General features: G+C 38.1%; 1 protein-coding gene across 1 annotated transcript in view; it reads left to right on the top strand.

The window, feature by feature from the left end:
* LOC107561583 (vacuolar protein sorting-associated protein 37D-like) overlaps window positions 1-25,875 on the top strand; it is a 48,298-nt gene that overhangs the window by 18,368 nt on the left and 4,055 nt on the right. Inside the window, exons 2-3 of the mRNA XM_016246055.1 lie at window positions 2,727-2,898; window positions 22,430-22,512. Coding sequence (XP_016101541.1) covers window positions 2,727-2,898; window positions 22,430-22,512 — 255 coding nt within the window. The remainder of the gene's footprint in view (window positions 1-2,726; window positions 2,899-22,429; window positions 22,513-25,875) is intronic.

The raw sequence follows: 25,875 nt of genomic DNA, 5'->3' as shown, positions 1-25,875 counted from the left end.
ATATGTGTATATGTGTATATATATATATATATATATATATATATATATATATATATATATATATATATATATATATATTGGGTGTATATACTATGTATGCTTATCATCCATTCACAAACTGTATATAATATACTGTATGTTTACATGCAACCAAATAATCCGTTTGTAATCGGATTGATGGCTCAATCGGACTGAAAAGCCTTCATGTAAACACCTTAATCGATCCGATTGAGCTTGATCAGAATGAAATTTCGATCAGATTGAAAGGGGTGGTTTATTCCTTTTCTAATACGATTGAGAGTGCATGTATACACTCGATCGGATTGAACCCCGAAAACTAAAAGGACTGCGCATGTGCAATGACGCAGAAATAACGTAATGACGTACAATCGGACTGACGAGCGGTTCTTCCTTTTGAATAAAGTGTTGTATAAATGCGTGTCCTGTCATTATAAAACTCTCCTTTCATTCGGCAACTGTGAAGTGGAGCAGGACAACCTCCCACCAGTCCTTGTTTTGGATTCTCATCCACAGGCAATGCGTTTTGGACGTGGGGAGGGGCATTTTTACGGCATGATAAATATGAGCAACACAGCACAGCGGTTTATATGTATATTTATCCATAAATGGATAAATATTAATTCTGCTGTTAAAAACAAATAAAGAAACCGTGTAGGAGAGTGGTTATTATGTGCAAACAGTGAGAAACTCTATATTTGTGCAGTGTGCGCAAAAATAAAAAATCCAATTTGAAGCTTGTGACATATAAACACGCACATCAACCCAATCACTTTATTTAGCGTTCATGTAAACACTACATTCAGATTCATCAATCGGAATCAATTCCGTCCGATTGAACCAAAAATTGTGCATGTAAACGTAGCCACTGACTGTAATATAAAACACTTTTCATCCATCCTGTCATACTTTTAAAAATATTGATATGTGACCCTGGACCACAAAACCAGTCGTTTTGACTACCAGTATAAATAAGCTTTCCATTGATGTAAGGTTTGTTAGGATAGGACAATATTTGGCCGAGATACAACTATTTGAAAATCTGGAATCTGAGGGTGCAAAAAAATCTAAATATTGAGAAAATCGCCTTTAAAGTTGTCCAAATGAAGTTCTTAGCAATGCATATTACTAATCAAAAATGAAGTTTTGATATATTTACGGTAGGAAATTTACAAAATATCTTCATAGAACATGATCTTTACTTAATATCCTAATGATTTTTGGCATAAAAGAAAAATTTATAATTTTGACACGTACAATGTTGTTTTGGCTATTGCTACAAATATACCCCAGCGACTTAAGACTGGTTTTGTGCTCCAGGGTCACATATCACTAAAAGTAATGATAGCTTGACTCCGTATACCGATTCCGTTAATTCTGTAAGTTAATTCAGTGAAGGAACCACTGGACTGATTCAAATGGTCTCCTGAGTATGTCTGGAGTCTGTTTGATGGATTGAATGACTCATTTTCATCGTTTTTGAATCGATCTGTACTTGTGCAGTATCTTTTTTATTAACTACAAAGTAACGGTACATAAAAGTAATTTGTTAATCAATTGGATTACTTTTGCTATGCTCTGTTTTTATTTACTAAAAAGAACCAGTTCTTTTTACATAGTCTTAAATCTTAGTAAACTCAAATTCAACTAAATGCTAAAAGTCTTTGTTCACACAGATGTGGGCCCTTGCCCAAGCCATACCCAGTTCCCACTGTTCTCATGAAACTCAAGGATCTTTCTCTACAAATCATTGTACACATTAGCTAAAATCCTCAGTCAAATTAGTATAAAACTGAAGGCTATTATTTTCTCTTTTTTTAAATTTCCTACAATCTCTCTTGGAAACGTTCATGGATTCTGTGCCTGGCATAATAACCTAACCTCATATGACCCCTGAGAAATTTGATGTATCGAGTTGCATTATTCACACTCACTCTGCACGCCTCATAAGTCCTGAATACATTCCGAGTTCTCTGTGGTCTTGCATTCCTGACTTCTGTGGTTTGACCTTGATGGCCATCTTGTTTGAGGAACTGCATTCTTAACAGCGTCTACACAGGATTACATTGAAACAAAAGTTGACCTGATCCAAATGAGTAAAAAAAAATCCCACAGTTGTGGAACGTGCTCTTTCAATATGCAAAAAGAAAAGCTTTAGACTCTGTTTATACAGTATGCTATGTGATAAAACCTCAAGCAATACAAGCTTTCGCTTCCAGCTATCTCTTGTAAATCTGATGCAGCCGTGATAAGTTACAGGACATCCTATCATTCTAAAGCATGCTAGCAAGATGTTAAAACATGTTAGAAACGTGCTAAAATAGCTTAGGAGCATGACAGTAACATGCTAAACTTAAAACATGCTAGCAACATGCTCAAACATGTTAATCTAATAGATTATACTTTAATATTCGAACAGAGTAAATCACGCTAGCAACACCAAGTAACACAGGCCCGAAAAACAGCGTGTTTCTGCTTCCACTCAAAATAAGCATTTTCAAAATGATATAATAAATTGTCTGTGGAGTATTTTGAGCTGAAACTTCACAGACACATTCTGGGGACACCCGAGACTTATATTACATATTGTAAAAAGGGGCATAATATGTTTTAATAAAGATTGTATTAAAGATGATCAGCCTTTGTGTTCTGCTTTTTTTGTCCTAGTTTTGTTTCTTGAGCGAAGATTAACTGAAATTTGTGTTCAGTTCCAGGAGCTCCAGCTGGACAGGGATTCCTTGTTAGTAACCAATCGGAGTCTTGCAGAAGAGAGCCTTTCACAACGCCCTCACCTTCAAAACGGCAAGCTGCAGTTGGCTGCAAAGTACAAGGAACTGGCAAAACTGACCACTGCCTGCAGGGAAAAGCAAAGCCGACTTGGTGAGTAGAGGTTTAGGGTCTTGCGCGAGTGGTGTTGTGAATGCTAAGTACACCAACTGTTTCTCATTTTCTTCATGGTTCAACACACATTGTGTTGTTTGCTTTTTATATTAGCTATATCTAGGGCTAGGCGATAAATCCATATCAGTATTCACCAGAAAAAATAAGTCCATGATGTTGATTGTCTCGTCTCTCTGTATGAGGAGACTCCAAATTAAATTCTTCTCCAAAGCTGATTTTTCACATCATAGTTTCATTTGATAAAAGGTACTGTAAAATACATTTTGAAACTCAAAAATCTTCACGACAAACCACCAAAATAAATATTTGTTTTACCTTGTAGAATAATGCCACAAATATATTACTATTGTATACAATTTGGGGGAAAAAATTTAATGGATTTTATGGGGTCCTAAATTAAAAGATTACTCAGTGGAATTTGCTTTTAAACAAACAAAGTTCTTTTTACATCCATTCTCAACAAACATTCAGAATGCATTTATTACAACAATAATGGTATGAAATTAATATTGATATTGAATAATATGAAAATAATTGTAATTTCTGTAATATTTTTGGTTATTTCGTCCAGCCCTAGCTATACCATAGTATATAATCATTAGTTCTGGTCCTCTAATCTGAGCGTGCAGCAAGGAAAATACAGGAAGTGTAGGAGATGCTTTTTTTTTTTACTTCACCTGCTTTTTGAGTTAGGCAAAGTTTAAAATGTGAGCCCAACACAATTGTGTCATGATAGAACGTCTTTCAGGGAAAAATGATTCTGTGCTCCTCCCCAGATTAAAGCAATGTTAGACATAGAGTTCATTTAAGTATGCTGCTAATCTGATGACCGATATCTGATGATACGCCGGCTGTTGACTGAGCAGTTTAAGAATAGCATCGGGACACTGCTGTCATGTGCTTCTGCTGGTAATATTTCAATATCGCCAGGCAACATTGTTCCATAATAACACACCCTGATGTCCGGAGCTCCTCATTTATTCAATGCAAGAACGGCTGACATGCTGACCTATGCCTGGATTGTTGATCCGTCCAGCTGCGATATCTCCAGCGTTACCTTCAATCGCCCCCTCACCAGGGTGGAGTGTAGCGGTCAGGTCCCAAAGGGGTAGTCTGGGGCCACAAGGTCCCCACTTGGCTTCCCCACCAGTCCAGGAATAACTGCCCTCATCTGGATCAGACGTACTTAAGGTGCTGAGGTTTCACTTCCCAAAGTTCCTCCTGGGTTCACAGGGACTTGTTTTCCTTTTTCTCTCAGCGTGGCCAGAATAAGAGAAATATTATTGTGTTCTTCTACGGTCTTCCTCTCTTGGCTGAATGCTCAGCTTGAGTTTCTCATGCCCCATCTTTTTTATTGGCCCGCTGACATGGCATGTCGATTATTAGCTTGTACAACAGAGAGCTTGTGAGTTAGAAATCAGTCCTTTTGTTATTGTTTTCTTTATTATTTTAGGCATCAAAGTTCATAATGGTACATGGTCAGGATTTGAGCATTGATTCTTTTCAATGGTTAAATAGTCCATCATACTGAATGTAAAAACAAATAAAAACATGTTTATAGTAAGTCACTTACAATGGACGACTGTTGGGCGATCATACTGGAGGTTTTACAAGCAGAAATGTAAATGAGGTTTTTTACAGTAAAACTTATTCAGTAAAAATGTGTGAACTTGGCCTTGACTACTTTTCTAGGTGGATGAACTTCTGGTTAAAGTGTTATCATGATTCCTGTAGGTGAAATTTGTTCCAGGTAAACAGTGCTTTATAGATATATAGATACTCAAATTCCTTTCTGTTATGCTTTTATATATATCATGCAAATGTGAATATATTTACTAGGTTTACAGGGTCATAACATGAATTGAAAGATCTATTTACATGCTAACATGTAAATTGAACTAATACGTGAATCTGCTCTTTAAAATGCTTAAAATATGATATACTTGGCACATCTGGATATGACTCTTCAGTGCGCTTTTCTCAGGTCTCATTAATAAGGATGGCCATTGACCGTGGGCCAATGTGAAAGACCAGTGCTGTGTACTGAATATGTTATGTTAATGTATCTGTTTTTATGCTCTGCAAACTTAAATGTTTGGTTTTCTGTGATGTACTCTACATTGTTGATGCAAATTATGCTGATTTATCATTAGGATAATGTTATCTAGCTAGCTAAAATCAATTCAAAAATAAATAATTTATTGAAAAATGTAAATATTTATAAATAGCAAGCATAAAATACATTACTAGAAATAAAAATTCATCGTTCTTTTCTGATAGGCCAGTGAAAATGTTTGCAAGGTAGGAACAACTGGCTCAACTTGGTCAGCAGGAAAAAAAATTATTGTTTACCCATGGTTCTCCATCATTTGCTGAATTAGTGCTGCTGTGATCAGTAGAAAATGTACTCATCCAATTTAAAAGACGTTCTTAACCAGGATGCAACATTAACTGTGGACGGCAAATAGCTTTGTGAATAAGACCTATAATGAGCCTATTTTACATAGAATTGAGCTGTGTTTTGAGCTAAAAAAGAATGACAGAAACTAATGAATTAAACCGTATGAGTTTAAGTACTAGTTGATGCTCAGTTTAAGCATGTTAAGGGTCTTGTATTGTGGGTGGACAGTAAAATACCACATTCAAAAGTGGTACTACTGTTTAGTTTTACTCTGTTTGTTTAGGCAAACAACAAGTATCTGTTGTGTACACTGATTTTTGTTTGCAAAGGAAACTGCTTAAATGAAGTGGCCAAGCTGGGATCTCAGAGGAAAACGTTGGAATTCTGGAAATCTTTCTCTGGAATTCTTGCTCCGCCATCGTTCTCCTGTGTGCATAAATGATTTAGGCATGCGGTGACTGTGCAGACTACAAGATTAGCCAGTTGCATTAATTCATGTAGGATCACACCGTATATATTTCCGCTGTAGCCCACAACATTGACCCAACTTTCGTACTTCTGGGCCCGCCTTTCAGCCCTTAGACCATAGAGGCCGATATGAATTATTTGTTGACTTTTTTGGCCCCTCCTCACCATTGTGCAGCTCAACTAGTGATGCAGATCCATTTGAAAGGCCTTTTGTTTGAGACCCCACCTCCAGTGGCGCTTAAAGAAAAGGCAGAGATTCATATGATAGTCAGAAAGTATCACCCTCCGACCCACCCCTTCACCCGAGAGCCCGGGAGCGTCTGGGAACCGAAATCTGAAGGAGATAGCTGAAAAAAGTTGCCGGAGTGAAATGCCAGCAGGAAATTGAACTGTTTTGAACGGGCAGAAAGGAGGAGGAGACGGTGGGGTTCCTTCGGTGTCCAACTGAGCAACAAAAGATCAGCGGAGATATCTGCTAGTCTGCTTACACGCTCTGACAGAGCTTGTACAGGAAGTTCGCATCTCCATGGCCACACGGGCAAAGATCCACTCAAGAAACACTCTTTTCCTTTGCTCTCGCAGCTGCCGGTTAGTGACAGAAGGAGGGTGGAATGTTCACCTTCCTGTCACCATGTAGTGCACATGTACCAGTGCCTCCAGCTGCAGGCTACAGCCGGATGGGTGGGAGATCATTCCCCCAACACCAAACATCTGATTCTCATTCCCTCAGAGCCGAAAGAAAGAATGAAAAACCGTTGGATTGCTCCATCATCTGAGACCGAAGTTCTGGCTCAGAGGCTTGCGAGTTATTGCGTAATATGCCGTTGCTGCGACAGACGTTAGGAGAAGAATTTGGCTCTGGAAGGTGCACTACTTGTTTCTTCATGGGAATTCAATCTAGCTTGATGATGCCACCATTCCGGGCGGTTTCGTTCCCACTCAGACTTTCCAATTTGCTTTTAATGCTTTCGCCAAATGTGTACGAGCATGACTCAAGATTGTTTAAATCTCCTGTTCCTACTGTTCCCCCTCACATGTGGCCGACGGCACATTCTTGACCTGTGCTGGTATGCGATAGACTATCCATCCTGCTTCAAAAGCAAAGAGCACCACGAGTGCCCTTTTATTGTTAACTTAGCGTAACGACACAGTTTGCCCGAGGCCCGACCTGCTGACCTTTCACACACACTGCAACCTATCATTGACATCTCAACACATACCCGCAGAACTTTCACCAAACTGGTTATCAAACGTTCACCCTTTACCACAAAAACCCTCAACTCCTCCAGAAGGGGGGTCAGCCGTCATTGCGATCATGAAAAGGGCATCTATGTCTCAAAGTGCCTGTAAATCACATGGAGAAGAGGCATGCTGGGGCAGCCAAAGAGGCTGGGGAACTCTGTGAGAGTGCATAGTTCTTACTGATGGAGGAGTTAGTAATTAACAGGATGTGAAGTCACTCTGGCCCTCTCTCAGTGTTTGAATGCAGGGGCCAGTTATCAAAGCTGGATTAGGGCCATTGAGCTACCACACACGAGGCCTTAATCACTCAGTGGGAGAAAGGGGCCTCTCACAAGCTTTTGAAATCAATCTCCTGAGAATCCAACCCAAACTGGGTACTCCACGCCAAAAGCCCTTAGAAAAAATAAACTTGATACATTGTTGACATTTCTGCGTTGACTCTTTCACATTGGCTTAAGCTCAGTGACACTGCAAGGGAGGGGAAACTAAATGCTTTGCTGAATATTAGGAAAATAGCTAAAATATTTTCATAACAAATACCACTAATAAGCATAAATTGTCTGTAGTATGGTAGATTGTGCACAGTTTGCTCAAATTCTTTTGCAGGACCATATAAGTATTAATATATAAGATATAATTATAACGTAAGACTGTTCTGCTCCTTAATGATCAATTTTTTAAAATACTAAATCTAATACTAAAGTTGAATATCTAAAAAAAGTTGAAAGTTGAAAATAACTTTTCCATTTGAATGTTTTTGTATTTATTCCTTTGATGGCAAAATGTGCTGCTAGATATTTTGTGGAAATCATGAAACATGAAACGGCATTTATTCATTTGATCAATTTAACATATCCTTGCTAAATAAAAGTATTAATTTCTTTCACCAAAAAAAAAAAACTGACCCCAAACTTTTGAATGGTAGTGAATATTGTTAGAAAAGATTTCGATTTTGAATAAATGCTGTTCTTTTGAACTTTTTATTCATCAAAGAATCCTGAAAATTATCGGGTTCCAAAAAAGAAAAAGAAATATATTAAGCAGCACAACTCTTTCCAGCATTGGATAATAAATCTGCATTTTAGAATGATATCTGAAGACTGTAGTAATGGCTGTTGAAAATTCAGCTTTGCCACCAAAGGCATAAATTACATTTTAAAATATATAAAAATTTAAAGCTATTATTTTAAATTGAAATAATATTTCACAATATTACAGTTTTTTTTTTCTGTAGTTTTGATCAAATAAATGCAGTCTTGATGAGCATAAGACACTTCTTTTAAAAACATTAAAAATCTCACTGATCCCAAACTTTTGAATGGTAGTGTACATAAATTTTAAAATATATACAGTTTTAGTTGTTCCAAACCACCACTACATTAACTACCACGATTCTTGTAAAAAAAAATTTATAATAATAATGCAATGGTACTTTTTTGTAGTGCCTATTTTTATGAGCACTTTATGGCCATACACAATTGTTAAAAGAGATGTAGTCATGCTGAGGCTGTTTTGAGCGTGTTGCCGTTTATTAGAAGAAAACGCATGCTGACCTATCTGTTTTTTAATTAAACAGATAGGTCTCCTCAGGCACCTGCATCCCTGTGTTTGTGCTTGTGTGTGGTGTCCTCACATTGTCTGTTTTGACCCGAGGAAAACCTGAACAAAAGCCCTCAATGAGTGCATTCTTCAGAAGGGCGCTGGTGTGCTTTCCCCTCTGATTTTACACCAGAAGTGACACTTTCACAGAATGTTGCAGTGCAGAAGCATTACAGATGTCAGTTCAATGCTTTAATCAAGAAGTGTGAAAATTGGCATAATTTACTCTCAATCATATTGTTCCAAACTTGTATGACTTTCCTCTGGGGAAAGATCAGCACTGACTTGGAATATAGTGCAGAAGCCGTATGGACTGCTTTTATGGTTCTTTTTTGCATCTTCACTGTGAAATGTCATGCATGATGATATTTTTATGTAATTATCCTTTTGTGTTCCATGGAAAGAAATAACATCATACGGATTTAGAATTTTCATGTTGATTTTTGGCCTGAACTAATCTTTTACTCTTGTGAGTACGAGAGGATGTTATGTGGAGGTTTTCGCATGCAAACCAACCGGGGCGCATTAGTCGTCTGAAGTTATTCCTTTCATTCTGATGACAGGAAAGCAGCCGGTGGTATTTATCTGTAAAGACCACAAAAGAACACCCACCGTTCTGTTATTTTGACAGGAAGTGAGGGAGTGTGTGCATACATGCTTGCAAAGAAGAGAACTTTGCAATTTTTCCTGTGTGTATGCTCACACAATAATCAAGTCCTTTAAAGCTAGTTTGCCAAATTCAATTAAATGAATCCAATGTGGAATCACGTGGAATAGGTGCCAGATAATCAGTTATTCCAAATAGTTTGATACCATCCATCATTGTGTAGCAGTACACACCTTCTTTATGGAAAGAGAAGGTGAGTTATAGAAAGTGAAAATACTCTTGAATGAATGATCGGAGGCCAATAACAGCAATGTGATGCCACTGCAGCATTAGCTTGCAACGCAAACAAAACGTTTGCTAAAGTGTTGTATTTCAAAGTGGCTTTACACTGACAGAAGTCCTTTTGTAAATAGCACTTTCCTTCCATACATATTAAGTCCAATCCATTGACATATGACTTGGGTTGACAGGGTGCTGATGTTGAAAATTTGACTGGTCCACCGCATCTTGCATGCTAAGTTCGTTTCAATGCTCAATACTTGGATAATGTGTTTTCTCATGTGTTTACAATGAACAATTAACCTTTTAATTAATCATTCACCAGTGTCAGCTAATATCTCATGCTTCGAGGCATGCTCATGCATATTTTACTGACATAATAATTCGGGTTGCCACCTAGCTGGTAAGATAAAAAATAATTAGATTTCAGTTCAAAATGCTTTATTGGCATGACAAAAATAGATTTATTGATTCTTAACCAATTTTGAGCAAGTAAAATCAAATCAGGTTAATTTACATCCTCTGAAAGCTGCACTGACACTTAATAATAACAGTTTTTAAGTCAGGGGCAGTGTTGTTATTAACTAAAACTGTTAAAAATTGTTTTCATTAATTGTAATAAATAGGGCTGGGTAAAAAATATCGATAACTCGATATTAATCGATTCTCATTTTTACGGAACGATATCAATTCTTAAATCCCAAGAATCGATTAGTCTAGCCTGTTTTCAGTTAATGGACGGAACGTTGAAGGGCACTTCCCATCCAATATATCGCAATAAGCATTGTGCTTTGGTACTTTTAATATGAAACAAAGTCTCAGATTTCAAATTCTGTCCATTGTATTGCAGTATTCAAACAATAAATGCCGTTTTGGCTTTTTAATGTGGTGTGACAGATCGCTATAGTGCCTCAGTTCAACAGATGCGGCAGCGCGAGGCGCACATGAACCGATCATCTCCTCCACATTAATACCAGTTTCAACACAAAATAAACACGACTAAACATCCGAAAATAAGTTAAAAGAAAGAGTACAACTTTACAATCCGTATCCTGTCTCATGTAATCGCTCAGTGTTTCAGCCCGCAAAGACGTCAATATAAAGTCTTGTAAACAATGTCACGTAACATAACATTTATCTCGGAAAAACATATTCGGTGGCCATAAACTCATTAGTCAGATAGAAAAATATTTGAATAAATCCGTCAAGTTTTTATGACAGCCACCATTGTTTATATATATATAAAAAACTGAAGTAGAAATATTATGTAATTGTAACTTTATTATTTTAAAAACTTCATTAAGTGTAATTTTAACGAATCAGTACATTTTATCCTTCAATCTTATTGTTACGGGGCGAACGAGACGTGAGACCTTTACGAGATGGATAAAATCCATCTGTAAGGCTTTATTAAAGGGTGTGGTCATGAAACAGGCATGGGGCAGACAATGGCAAACAGGTATATTAAGGGCAAGACAGAAGAGTAATCCAAAACGGGCGTGGTCGATCAGCGGCTAACAATATCCAGAGGGCTTGACACAAGGGATTATCCAATAACACGAGCTAGAGTCCAGGCGAGGTGCAAACAGTCCGAAACAGCAGGCAAAGGGTTAATCCAAGAGAAACAGGCAATAATCAGATAACACGGGAAAGCAGGCAAGACAAGACTATGAATAAACAATGAGAACTAGAAATGGCTCCGTAGAGTAGCTATCGCTAGGTGAGTGATATGCGCTAAACACTACTCAGCAGTGAATGGTTGTTTGAGTGAGTGTTATATAGTGAATGTGTGATTGGTTACAGCTGTGTGCAATCAGTGCTGTGTGCAATCAGTGCAATGGATGATGGGATATGTAGTCCGGGATGACATGCAACAGTTTGTGTAGTGTGAGAGTCAATGTAATGGAAGGGTGACCTCTGGTGGTGATTGAACGGAAGTCCATGGACAGGATTCGTGACATAGCCCCCCCCTCCAAGGAGCGGTTTCCAGACACTCTGAACACTTTACGATTCAGGAGGGCGGTGGAGCGGAGGCGGAACAGGGGGAGGGACGGAGGGCCAGGTCCACGTGGTAGTGGAGAGACCGGGGACTGAGGCAAGACCGGCGAAGCAGAAAGCCAGGACAGATCCGGCAGTATGGATGGAAGTGAGGACCACCACAACAGAGCAGGCGGAACAGAAGACCACCAGGAGCCAGACAGCAGACCACCACGGTGGAGCAGAAGACCACCAGAGCCAGACAGCAGACCACCACGGCGGAGCATAAGACCACCAGAGCCAGACAGCAGACCACCACGGCAGAGCAGAAGACCACCAGAGCCAGACAGTAGACCACCACGGTGGAGCAGAAGACCACCACGGCAGAGCAGACGGAGCCGGGACCCATGGCAGAGACTGGGGCGTAGAGAAAACAAAGACAGACAACACAGGCAGTGCATTCCTGGTTTCAGGGACCAAGGCAGAGAACATAAGAAAGCCAGAAAGCCACCAGAGCCAGACAGCAGACCACCACGGCGGAGCATAAGACCACCAGAGCCAGACAGCAGACCACCACGGCAGAGCAGAAGACCACCAGAGCCAGACAGTAGACCACCACGGTGGAGCAGAAGACCACCACGGCAGAGCAGACGGAGCCGGGACCCATGGCAGAGACTGGGGCGTAGAGAAAACAAAGACAGACAACACAGGCAGTGCATTCCTGGTTTCAGGGACCAAGGCAGAGAACATAAGAAGCTCATCAATGTTCTCTAGGGTAGTGACAGAGTTAAAGGGACTGACACGGAATGCATTATTATTCTCTGGGCTCATGACAGGCAGGTTTACGGGTTCAAAGACTTGGGTTGAACCTGTAAACTTGGTTTTGGGTTGTGACAGACAGACAGACAGTTTCAGGTGTGACAGACAAGGCAGAGAGTTCAGAGATGGCCTCCCTGGCCAGAACAGAACAGGCAAAGAGTTCACAGGCGGCCTCCATAGCCACGACAGGACGGACAGAGAGTTCACAGACGGCCTCCTTGGCCGGAACAGAACAGGCAAAGAGATGGCAGGACAGGTCCAGAGCACAAAAAGGGCCTCGATAGCCATGACAGGACAAACAGGAAGTTCACAGGTGGGTACTACTGACACCTCTGGAGGTTCTGCAGCGGGTGCCGCCACCTCTGGAGGTTCTACAGTAATGCCCTCAGGATACAGGGAGAGTTCGGCTAAAGGTTCCTTCGACCTTGACATGACAGGTTGAAAGTGCGTTTCTGGGCGCCACCACCACGCAAGGAGCTGAAGCGAGCACCGCCGCTTCGGGAGGTTCTGCAGCATGCGCCGCCACCTCTGGAGAAACTGCAGCGGGCTCAATTGCTTCAGGGAACACAGCAGCGAGCACCATTAACTCAGGAGATTCTGCAGCTTCAGCCCCCACCTCTGGAGACCTAATAGTGGGCGCCGCCGCCTCCGGGAGTTCTGTGGTGGTGTATGCAGCTCAAATGCACCAAAAAGCGGTCCCCATCAAGGGAAGCGCTTCAGACAGGGGAATCAGTTCAGGAACAGGAGGGCTAAAGTGAGTAGGTTTGGGGATACCAGCTGCGCGTGCAGACACCAGCGGTGCATCCCTCACACTGGATACCAGGCTGGGATACCGAAGGACTGACCTTGATAATCTGGGTGAAGCAGACAGGACGTGACGTGACTCTGGATGATCAGCTGTGAGGTGACGTGACTCTGGATGATCAGCTGTGAGGTGACGTGACTCTGGATGATCAGCTGTGAGGTGACGTGACTATGGACGATCAGCTGAGACGTGACGAGACTCTGGACAAACAGCAGAGATGTGACGAGACTCTGGGAGATCAGCTGAGATGTGACGAGGCTCTGGCAGATCAGCTGAGCCTTGACTTGACTCAGCAATGGAAGCTGTGACTTGAGTTGACTCATGAAGATCAGCTGTGATTTGACTTGACTCATGAAGATCAACCGTGACTTTACCTGACTCAGGAAGATCAGCGGTGATTTGACTTGACTCATGACGATCAGCTGTGACTTGACTTGACTCATGACGATCAACTGTGACTTGACTTGACTCATGAAGATCAGTTGTGACTTGACTTGACTCAGGAAAATCAGCCATGACTTGACTTGATTCAGGATTGGCAGCTGTGACATAACGGGGCGCTGTTGTGTCCACCATTTTGTGAGCATGCTCTAGTGTGGCCGCCATTACACGAGTGAGTGCGAGATTGCGTTCCTCCGTGACACCCAGAGTGAACGTTGAACCAGCAGTCAACAAAGCATAGTCCATAAACTGACTGAGAGATGAGCGGGGACCTTCACGGATTAAACGTGATTTGAGTGGCTGATTAATGCCCTCACAAAAGAAGTCTATGAGTACACAGTCTGGCAGATTAGAAAAATAAGCAAAGTTCAGATACTCTTGAATATAATCCTTGAGCGATCGTGTGCCCTGTTTGAGGGCTAATAACAGTCTTACAATGTCCATACCTGGCCAGTGTCCACTTGAAAAGCCGCTGGATCCTTGTGTGGCTGAGTATTCTGTTACGGGGCGAACGAGACGTGAGGATCCATCTGCAAGGCTTTATTATAGGGTGTGGTCAGGCAATAATCAGGTAACATGGGAAAGCAGACAAGACAAGACTATGACTAAACAATGAGAACTAGAAATGTCTCCGTAGAGTATCTATCGCTAGGGGAGTGATATGCGCTAAACACTACTCGGCAGTGAATGGTTGTTTGAGTGAGTGTTATATAGTGAATGTGTGATTGGTTACAGCTGTGTGCAATCAGTGATGTGTGCAATGGATGATGGGATATGTAGTCCGGGATGACATGCAACAGTTTGTGTAGTGCGAGAGTCAATGTAATGGAAGGGTGACCTCTGGTGGTGATTGAACGGAAGTCCATGGACAGGATTCGTGACACTTATAGTAGTGTAGTACCAACTGACTCTCATTGTATATTTTACAGCATAAGTTGAGAGATTTTATTTTTCCTTGAGAAAATTTGGCATGTACTGTATCTGATATATATCCAAAATAATCTTGTATATAATATAATAATAATAATATATATCCTAAAAAAGCTTGTGAATGAGAATCGAATCGTGAAACTTGTGTCAAAACCCAGCCCTAGTAATAAAGCTGAGATAGAATATAAATATTAGATAAAAAGCTTGCTACCGTGGCAAATAACTGAAAATAAGTTGAACTACTAAGTTAAAACTGAAATATAGTTAATAGAAATTTGAAACAAGCACAACATAAAATTACTAAAACCTAAACTAAAATTAAAATCAACTGAAAATGTAATAATAAAAGCTACTTCAAAATATTAATAAATACTATAATAGTATATAAATAATATGAAAGTAAAACATGAATCTTAATCTCACGTGAGTGGATATCATGTGAAATATACATCATTGCTTTACGTGTAAAACTATAAAGATGCAGACTTCTGGAAGCATTGTACTGTTTTCTGGAATCCCTTGGAGTAATTTTGTAGTGTTGTTACCTTTTATTTTCTTCACTAATAGCATAGTGTTGTGTATTATGTAATGCATAGCAGTGAGTCATATCTATTGACATATGACTCAGTTTGACATTGCATTGCATTGAAAAAAAAAGCCTGTTCCACTGGGATGCATGCTAACTTTGATTTGCTACTTAAGGCTTGGAGTATCAAATGATTATCTATAATGTATCCAGCATTCACCAACTTCAGCTAATACAGTATGTCTTATACTCAGAGACTCATGCATATCTTTTATGTATCTTTTGTAGGATAATTTCCAAGCCAGCAAGATTAATAATCAAGATTTAATTCAACTGAAAATGCTTTATTGCAGACAATCAGTAGTCTTCATTCCTTGATCTTTGGATCATCTCAAATCCTGCTGGAGAACATGATCATGAACAGGTTTTGTTCAAGCTGTTCGACTGCTGCTGTCATTAAAGCAAAATAAGAACAAACCAAATACTAAGGTACAATAGACATTCTGAAATTCAGGTTGGGTTTTCTATTCAATTTGTTACACTAATAAGTATTATGAGCATATGAGTTTTTGCTGATGCTGACAGTTGATTTAACAGGATCCCTCGTCAAAAAGAAGTACGCTTAACTATATTGAATTTGCACTTGTAGTGTTCTTTAAATCTTAAAAGTATGTTTAAAAACTGTACTTACGTAGGTAATATAATATTAATGAAATACATAAAAAATAAATATATAATATTTAAGGAAAAGCCACTGAAGTGTACTTAGAGTTTTATAAATGTTTTCACTTGATAGCACACAACTTTGTAATAATAATAATAGTCAAATTAAAAGTTTTACTCTAAAGTACTATAATTTAAATCATTAAAGAAGTAATTTTATTTTGATGTGTTAACATTCTAAAGAACATTAAAAGTAACTGAAAAGTACTTGATTGTAACTGTAATGTGTTGATGTTACAACACATTTAAAGTTAATACACTGATATTACATTTAAAGTTATTATAGTTTGAATATGCAAAATGACAACTTCATCATTACAAATGTGTAATTACGAATATATTTAAATGCATGACATAAAAGTTTCAATAGAAATGACATTAAAGTGTATTGTAGTTTACCATAAATGCTTGTTTGTACATTCGGCAGTGCACTTTAACTGTATTTCAAAGACGTCATTATGAAATTACATATAAAGTGGGCACTCTAAAGCTATTTTTATTCCATATTAATGTAAACTATAATACATTGCAGTTGAATTGTGATTAACATGTAGTTAAGTGACCTAAAACATTCAGTTCACACTTAAGTATATTATTTTAAATGCATTATTTTTATAATCAGTACTCTTTTTAAAGGTAAGCTAAATTGTACTGTTTTCACAATGATTCTGATCCTGTGCGAAGTAGGGTTGTGACGGTGTGGAAATTTTCCCACCGGTTAATCGACGTGTGACAACACCGGTAATACCGGTATCACCGTGGGTGCGGGGGCGTTCCCTCTTTTCCTGGCTTTCCTTAGCTTTTAAATAGCTTGTAAAAGCGGCATGCGTATTTTACTTTCACTTTCAAATTGCGGCAATTCTGAGTAAAGCAATTGTTCATTTTTAGTTTGTTTGAATTTTCCCTCTTTTCCTCGCTTTCCTTCGCTTTTAAATAGCTTAAAAGCGCCGTGTGCATTTTAGCACACGGATTAGCGGCAGTTAGGCGTCAATTGCTTGAATGCAACAACAAAATACAACGTCAAACTCACTTTAGCCTATATATAAAACATAGAACTTTTATTAACAAAACAAATAAAATGCACCATGCTATAGGGCAGGCTATGCATAATATAAAATAACAAATAACTTACAAAAAGTTTAAATGTACAAAACTGGAAACAAGTAAACATGTATAATATATAACCAAATAAATAAGAAACGTAGAATGTTTATTAGCAAAACGAGTAAGAAAGCTTGGAGGCACGGCATACACCTTGATGTCAAATAAAATAAATAAATGACACAAAGTTTAAATAAAGTAAAAGTCAGCAAACAATGTGGAACCAATTAAATAAGAAACAAATGTTTAAAAAAACTTACAAAATCACCTTAGATAAATGGCAAAATATTGCCAAACAGGCGCTTTTGCATCTCGTTTCAAAACTAAATCATCCGTCTTGTCAGTCTCACCTCACCTCACCTCACTCTTCTTGCCAGTCAGCTCGACTCACTCTCCTCACTGGAGAAATGAAATCTGATCTGTGATGCAACTGTCGTTCAACTGCATCGAGCAGCTGCATTCAGTTTTTAATTGCAGTGTGTTCTTTTACTGAATTAAATTATTTTTATTACTATAAAAAATCTAAACGACGGTGGGGGTCGGTGGGCAAGTGACATAACCGGTGTTGCGGCTTAACACCAGTATCACCGTCAGCACCATCTATCGCGGCAAGCCTAGTGAGAAGAGACAATTTTGCCTTTTGCGGAATTAGAACGATGAATGTTTTTCTTTTGCAAACAACCGGATGCTAAAGTCAGACCGCAAAAGACCTTTTGTTTGGAACAAAACGATTGTGTTCAGTCAATGAAATCAGTTAGCATTATGTATTCATGGAGGGAGGACAGCACTTTGCTCTGGTTATTGATCTCTGAAGTTCAGTCCAGATGAATGAGGAATTTATTTCTCTGATTGACCATTTCATTAAATTCTCACTTCTTCTTTTTTGCTATTGTATCTACACGGACTGTGATCTGTCATGTCACTATAAAAGCTTTGGGTCCTTAGCTTTGTATCCATCAAGAGCCATCGTAACTGTGAGACCCCATAAGCCCCAGGTCATATCTCTGGCTCCAGTAGTTTCCTCGCCATGAAGTGGACACCCTGCGGCTCATCTGCATGGTTTCTCCCCAGTATGTAGGTCACCCACAGCTGCTCCCCAAGAGTTTGTTTGGCTGTCTGTCACCTTCCATTACCGTTTCATTTCGTGGGTCTCCGGGGTCACGCACGTGGTGTGCCACTCCCCCCTCGCTCACGCCGTCATGCCTCAGCAGGCACACGGCCAGAACGTACAGATACACACTAATGCATGTGACATAGTGGGCCTTTGATTATTCATGTTCTGAGAGCGGGGCATGTAGCAGCAATATTAAAGGCTTTGTTGTGAGTTATTGGCAAGGCGCGTGCCTGAATGTTGGCATCAATCCATAGTAGTGACAAGATTAATTAAGGATGAAGCTCATCATATATGAGTCTTGCTTCCATGAGAGGATCTCAGATAGATTAACTTGAACTAAGGAGCTGTAAAAGCTTGAAAAAGCATGTCTGAAGATGCAGTAACTCACTTGAATAGGAGCATGATATTACCATGACTATTTGGATGTGGTATAATGGTAATGGCATGTTTTTGATCAGTACCATGATTATTACAGTGTAATTATATGTGTAATTGCTGCACTACTAGCTGGACCAAATAGAATTGCAGTCCGTTTAAGCCACATACAGTATGTTACATGTTTTTGCCACACCTGCCAATAGCAAGTGAATTGAGAAAATGTATCATACAGAGATATTGCTTACCAGCCATGAAACTGCTTTTTGTATAATTTTAACGAAGGGAAAAAAGATAAATAAAAACAAATATTATCTCTTGACAATCAAATTATTGTAATGTTTGTATTTCCATACACTATATAGTTCTATTTTAGTTTCTTATGCTTACTAGGTCTGCATATATTTGTTAAAAAAAGAAAGAAATACAGTAAAAACAGTAATGTGGAACATTATTACAGTTTTAATTAACTGTTTTCTTTTTCATTTAAAAATTGAAATAAACCATTTAGTATTTTTAAATGTAATTTATGATTGAAATCTGAATTTTTAGCAGTTATTTTCAGGATTCTTTGATGAATAGAAAGTTCAAAAGCAGTATTTATTTCAAATATAATTTTTTGTAAAAATGTAAAAGTCTTTATTGACAATTTTGATCACTTTAACACATTCTTTCTCAATAAAAATACAAATTTCTTAGAAACCTTCTTCAAAATCTTACTGACCCCAACCGTTTGAGTGGTAGTGTATATAATAAATGTTTTTTAATTATTTGACTTTTTTTGTAAAAACTGAAACATTAAATGAAATGATTAATATATATTTTTGCGACACATTTAAAATTATTTATTTTTTGTGGTGAGGGCAGTGAAAATGTTGGCAGGAAGTTCCAATAACCACCCTGTTTTGCTGTTTTTCAGTGTAAAACATAATTTGTAACAAATATTTACTTTTACATTAAAAGTACATGTAGCATTTTGTTAAATATAATACTAATTTCATCCTACATTTTAAACTGATTAATTCTTTATAATGCTGAAAAATCGTAAAAGAGCATATATTATCTTCTTGAATAAATTACATGAATATACTGTAATGTATAATAAATTCACTGTATAAATAGTATTTTTTAATGTAACATTTATATATTTTTTCCTTATTAAAATAAACTTTTTGGATTACCATTTAACCAGTGAATAATCATACAGTACCATTATAATTACCAGTTAATACCTTCATTTTACCATGGTACCTCCCCAGTAATTATCTCAGGAGCGTTTCCCTCCTATAATAGAGGTTTGTTTGGGGAGCGGCTCAGCTCAATCGAGCACAAATGGTGTCATTGCCGTGACCTGTCTATGCCCTTGATGGCCGCTAGCTCAGCTTTCATATCCCCTGTGGACTCAGCACAGCACATCTATACATTAGCATAATTGCCGGTTGCCGTAGCAACCCCAGCACAACACTTAGAGGGTCCGAGCCCCTCACTCTCATCAGTGGACATGAGCTAACAGAAAGTGATTGCATCCACCCTCACCCTCAGGGCCCTGCAATACCACTGCAAAGAGACCTGAGAGCAGCTTCAGTCTCGCACTTTACACAAGACTCAAGCAGCGGAGATTCTTCACAGCTGAACACACTCTAGATATGTTTTCACACACTATTGTGATGTTCTTTTGTCCTGCTGGCACACAGTTACCAGCCCCGGAGAGACCTCATTTCTGTTTGTGCAGTGGGATGCTATCAGCTAGTGTTTTTTATGTATTAATGTGCCATTTATTGCATCATGCATCAAAAGGACCACAAAAGCAATCATAGCATGTTTGAAATCTTCTGAAGTCATGCGATAGCTTTATGTGAAGAACAGACAGAAATGTATGTTATTTTCTGGAAATCATCCTCTTGTGCATAGCTCTCAAATCTAATGCGCGCTTGCACGTTCAAACGTGTAACAGTTCCTGACTGACTTAGTGAGCGAGTTTTTAACCCACCGCTCGCATGATTCAGTCAGGAAGTCGTTAACTTGGTTACTGCGGGTGGCAATCAGCCTATTCACACCAAGAACAAACCAAGGTATGAAAACATTTCTTATAAACACTCTGCGGTTGTTTAATCTAATGCTTCAAATTCTCAAGTTCTTTAAAGTCTGGATTCTGATTGGCTGTCAATGTTTTTAATCTTTCATCAGATTAAAAAATAGTTCTGAAAGTGATTCCAACAATATCGTTCCTCCGTGTCGTTATTGTTGTAGTGTTGTGGTGTAAACTTTGCTATCCTCATGTAATTAGAATGGTTATTTAGAGTTAATATTTATAGTTATCATCCTTAGTGTGAATGAGACTTCAGAGATAGGACATTATATCAATATCTGAAACGCAGTATGATAATATTGCAGTTATTTATGTTTTGTGTATCTATAGTATTTTGCTAGCTTTTTCTGTTCTCTTTCATTTGCATAGGACTTTCATTTGAATTGCTTTACACAGTTAAGTTCTTAACTTCTTTTGAGTCTGGACTTTCCAGCCCAGGCTCATTGGAAATACGACATTTCTGCAACTGTACTGCACGTTTCGCGGGAGTTTCAAAGGGAAATGTCCAGTGAGTGGCGCTAAAACGTGCCTTCAATACGTGACCATGGCCACATTTTTATATTGGTTCAGGCATGTATTGTTTTGTTCTTTATTACGTTGTTTCAGGTACGTATTGTGGCAGTTCAGAATTCATATGTGCGGCCGGGGAATGCCGTTAAAATGTTAATGCTCTATTGTGTTGGAAAATAACATAACCCCCTAAACCTACCCGATATTGTTTACGAAGGCAAAAGTGATATAAAAACGCATTCGCTAATGCAATCGTGCTATTTTAACTTCCTTATTCACAGGTTTCAACTGTCTTGTCGAACTGTAGGTTCACGGGATTCGTACTGTATCGCGTGAGCTACCGAGCAAACCAACTATGTTAGAAAAACCATACATATGAAGCTGTATATTTGATGCTTACGTTCAAAAGTATCATTTTATACTATTTACAATGCATACGGTATATTGAATATGCCATTTTATCTATTGTCTTTGACAATAGAATTATTCTTGTTTTATTTACATATGCATTGCTGTTCACAACTTTGGGGTCAGTAAGTTTTTTTGTTTTTGAAAGATGTTTCTTCAAATGATTCAAATATTTTGTCATGTAATTTTTATTAAAAATTTTAGTCCATTTCACAATGAAATTAATGAAACCGTTTTAGTTGTTGATAATGGAAATCACAAAATTATGCCTAAATATGCCTAAGTTTATTGCTGTTCAACACTAGCAACTCAATGGCAATCTTTTTATCAGCTAATTACTGTTTACTAGTGGATTATATGAATTAATGCGTTTTTCTTGTTCTAAGCACAATGTATGTTCACACCAAGACGAATGTTAAGGGCAAAATTTGAATATACTGTTCAGACTGATGCAAACATTCACTCTTTGTCAAAAGTCGAGAATACACTACACAACTCAAAGAAACGTGTGCCTCTTTGCTAAAAACATCTGCATGCCATCAGTGCGACGTGTTTTATGAAGAGGTGATCTAAGCTCTTTTCCACCTAGTGTTCGAGAGTGAAATCGCATTTTCAATCAGCCCGTCTGCTGATTATTCGCATTGGTCTGAACCAAATTTTCGTGTTGCTGTGAACAGACGTTAAGTAAGTCCATTGATAACTGTAAGATAAAATATACAGCACAAAACATTTTCCCTACACATATAACGGCTACTTTGATGAGTGAGTTATTAACTCCATAACTGTGAACCACTCAACTCTTCGAGTGATTAAGCAATTTTGTGAATCTGTTCAACCAATTAACTGAAAACAGACTAAAATTCACCCACTCTATGTAACAGGAGGCTATTTATTATCTACATATTATTCAGTGTTGTCTTTTTGCTGTAGGGCTGTAGATTCAGCAGCGGGGCAAGTGACGTGCTGTAGAGTCACAGTAATATCTATAGAAATTCATTTTCGCTCCCATCTCTCATAGTGATGTTTAATTCGATTCTGAGCCAGTGTCATGTTGAGAATTGAAACTGACTGAGATTAAATGTTTGTGGTTTTCCAGAGGTCTTCACGGAGAAGCACAGCCCTCAGACTGCCCACAATCTGCTCCAGGAGGAGGTTGCACATGCCGAGGAACGGTCTGAGGTGATTTCAAAATCCTTTATATATCCAGAAAGTCTTTGTGCGTCTTTTCTTCTCAGTCCCTACCCACCCTGTATCAAAAGACAACAAAAATGTGGGTAAAATTTTGACATGGTGTTTTTTTAGCATGACGTTGTTTATTCAGATATTCTGTTGAATGAACATGCCCCGCCAACTGAACCAGAACAAAGCAGAATGAAAGCCTGACAAAAGGGCAGAAAGTCTTTACTCAACACGATCCTTATTCACATTGAACTGGAAAATCCACCCTAAAATCCACTAACCTCTGCACTACTTACAAAGATGGATCTGTGATCTAATCAATGATTTAAAGCATTGACAGCCCATGTGTCATAAATAAGAGAGAAGGCAAACACATCACAACTCAACTCAAGTCATGTCTCCAGCATTTTGGCTTGTCCCAGAAGTGGAAAACCAGCACTTCCAACATTTCATTCAGAACATTTCAACGCATATGTTGTTCAGGTGTCTTTCCAGTTACTGTAGATATAGGTGTATAGCCCAACCTAACGTTTTTAATTGAACAGTTTGTTGAACCTTTAGACAAAGTATTTTTATTTTAAGTTTTTATGTATTTTGTGATACATCAGGCTTTTATGGCTCAAATAGTATGATATAAAAGTAGGATATTCATTGTTCATCTTGAAATGTTTACTTTATAAAAATCAGTAAAGATTTCACAGCAAAAGTCTGTGAGATTGTTTTGCCCACCTGGCAAAAACTGTATGTCTGATGCATGAAATGAGGTGTCATTTGCATCTGTAGCACAGGTGCAGGACAAGTTATGAAGTAATAGACTATACAGATCGTTTAAAATGAATACAACGGTTGTAATATCAGCCCTCATTGTCTCAGAAATGGTTCCATCTGTTTATATGGATATAATAAAATTTTAGCATGGCCATCCCTGTTTTGTGCTCCTTGTTAACATTCATTACTACTAATGGGAAGTCTTTCCACAAATCTTTTCTAATGAAAAATGTGTTTCAATGAACTATTTAAAAAAAAAAAAAAGATTTAGCGATTCATTGCATATTACACTACCGTTCAAGTTTGGGATTATAAAAGTAGGATATTCATTGTTCATCTTGAAATGTTTACTTTATAAAAATCAGTAAAGATTTCACAGCAAAAGTCTGTGAGATTGTTTTGCCCACCTGGCAAAAACTGTATGTCTGATGCATGAAATGAGGTGTCATTTGCATCTGTAGCACAGGTGCAGGACAAGTTATGAAGTAATAGACTATACAGATCGTTTAAAATGAATACAACGGTTGTAATATCAGCCCTCATTGTCTCAGAAATGGTTCCATCTGTTTATATGGATATAATAAAATTTTAGCATGGCCATCCCTGTTTTGTGCTCCTTGTTAACATTCATTACTACTAATGGGAAGTCTTTCCACAAATCTTTTCTAATGAAAAATGTGTTTCAATTAACTATTTAAAAAAAAAAAAAAAAAAGATTTAGCGATTCATTGCATATTACACTACCGTTCAAGTTTGGGATCAATATGATTTTTAACCTGTTTTTGAAAGAAGTCTTTTATGTTCACCAAGTCTGCATTCAACTTAAAAATACAGTAATTTTGTAAAATATTATCACAGTTTAAAATAACTATTTTCTATTTGAATATATTTTAAGGTGTAACTTATTCCTGTGATTACAAAGTTGAATATTCAGCATCAATACTCCAGTCTTCAGTGTCACATGATCCTTCAGAAATCATGCTGATTTGCTGCTCAAGAAACATTTCTTAATATTCTCAATGTAAAAACAGTTGTTGAAATCTTAATATTTCTGTGAAAGCTAATAGAAAATTCAAAATAACAGCATTTATGTCAATAATCACAGTTGTTGAAAACTTAATATTTCAGTGAGAACTAATAGAAAATTCAAAATAACAGCATTTATTTGAAATAGAAGACTTTGGTAATAGTGTAAAAGTCCTTAATGTGACTTTTGATCAATTTAATCCATCCTTTCTCAATAAAATGTTACCTTTCATTAAAAAAAATAAAAAAATGAATATGCATGTCGGTGAGTTGTTGACTCTAGACTGTTTATTTATGAACCATTTGGATGGGATTCATTGAAAAGATCTGACTGTGTGTGATGTGTTAGCATCACAGACTATTCAACAAAGGGCCAGCATTTATTTGAAATAGAAGACTTTGGTAATAGTGTAAAAGTCCTTAATGTGACTTTTGATCAATTTAATCCATCCTTTCTCAATAAAATGTTACCTTTCATTAAAAAAAATAAAAAATGAATATGCATGTCGGTGAGTTGTTGACTCTAGACTGTTTATTTATGAACCATTTGGATGGGATTCATTGAAAAGATCTGACTGTGTGTGATGTGCTAGCATCACAGACTATTCAACAAAGGGCTTAAAACAGCTCAGCACAACATGGGCCATTAGGAAAAAATAGGCTGCTCCTCAGATGTCTTCTCTTGTTGTCTCAGCCGCCTTGCTCCATCCATTCGGCTTCGTCTGATTGATCTGCGTAGCTTTATCCGTCCTCTGGCTGTAAACAAGCACTGTGTCTTCCACCCCACACAGGCCCGACCGATCAATAGCTCTGTGATTTTGTCATTATGCTCCTGCCGTCTGATTGATGATCTCACTCCATCATAAGTAAGCTGTAGAGAGAGCCAGCCTTCAGCAGGACGCATGCCAGACAAAACATCAGTCCAGCACGTGTGTTTCTGAGCTGGATTAGGCCGTGGATTCCCACAGGACTTGCATATTCTATTAGTGCAGCAGCGTCTGGAAAAAGGGCTGACGGCAACCGTTCATAGACTGTTCTCATATGAAACTATAACATTTTAATGATGCCTTGATTGAGAATTATAAAGAGCTAATAAACAGCAGGAGACCACATGAAACACGGTTCGAGGGCTCTGCTTTATCCAAGACAAATGGTCCTTTAAAATAAAATCTTTGAATTTATAACTTTTGGATATGTGTAACTGGGTTCATGCAATAGTAGTTTTTCTGTTGATTACACTGGGAAACCCCACTGAGGTAAGCATTATTATTATTGCTCATGCTTAAGGGATTTGAACAAACCCCTGACTCTTAAGTCATACAGTATTCATCATGTTTGGAAAGGTGTGCTATGATATTTTTTTGACCTGATTTTCGCCAAACAATTAAAACAAGGGGGGTGGGGGACTTGCATTGAGGGACCCAAGCCATATCTACAGACTTAGTTGTGTGCTCTTTGGTCTTGGGCCAATAAACAACTACTGAGCAACATCCTAGTGTTATTTTAATATTTGTTATTATTATTAATATTATTATTATATTTTCAAGGTTTTTTTTTTTTTTACTAAGT

Source organism: Sinocyclocheilus grahami, unplaced genomic scaffold (genome assembly GCF_001515645.1).
Source record: "Sinocyclocheilus grahami isolate Dianchi unplaced genomic scaffold, SAMN03320097.WGS_v1.1 scaffold781.1, whole genome shotgun sequence".
NCBI classification, from domain to species: domain Eukaryota; kingdom Metazoa; phylum Chordata; class Actinopteri; order Cypriniformes; family Cyprinidae; genus Sinocyclocheilus; species Sinocyclocheilus grahami.
Note: the sequence above shows the minus strand (reverse complement) of the source record. Positions and strands in the feature narration are given on the sequence as shown.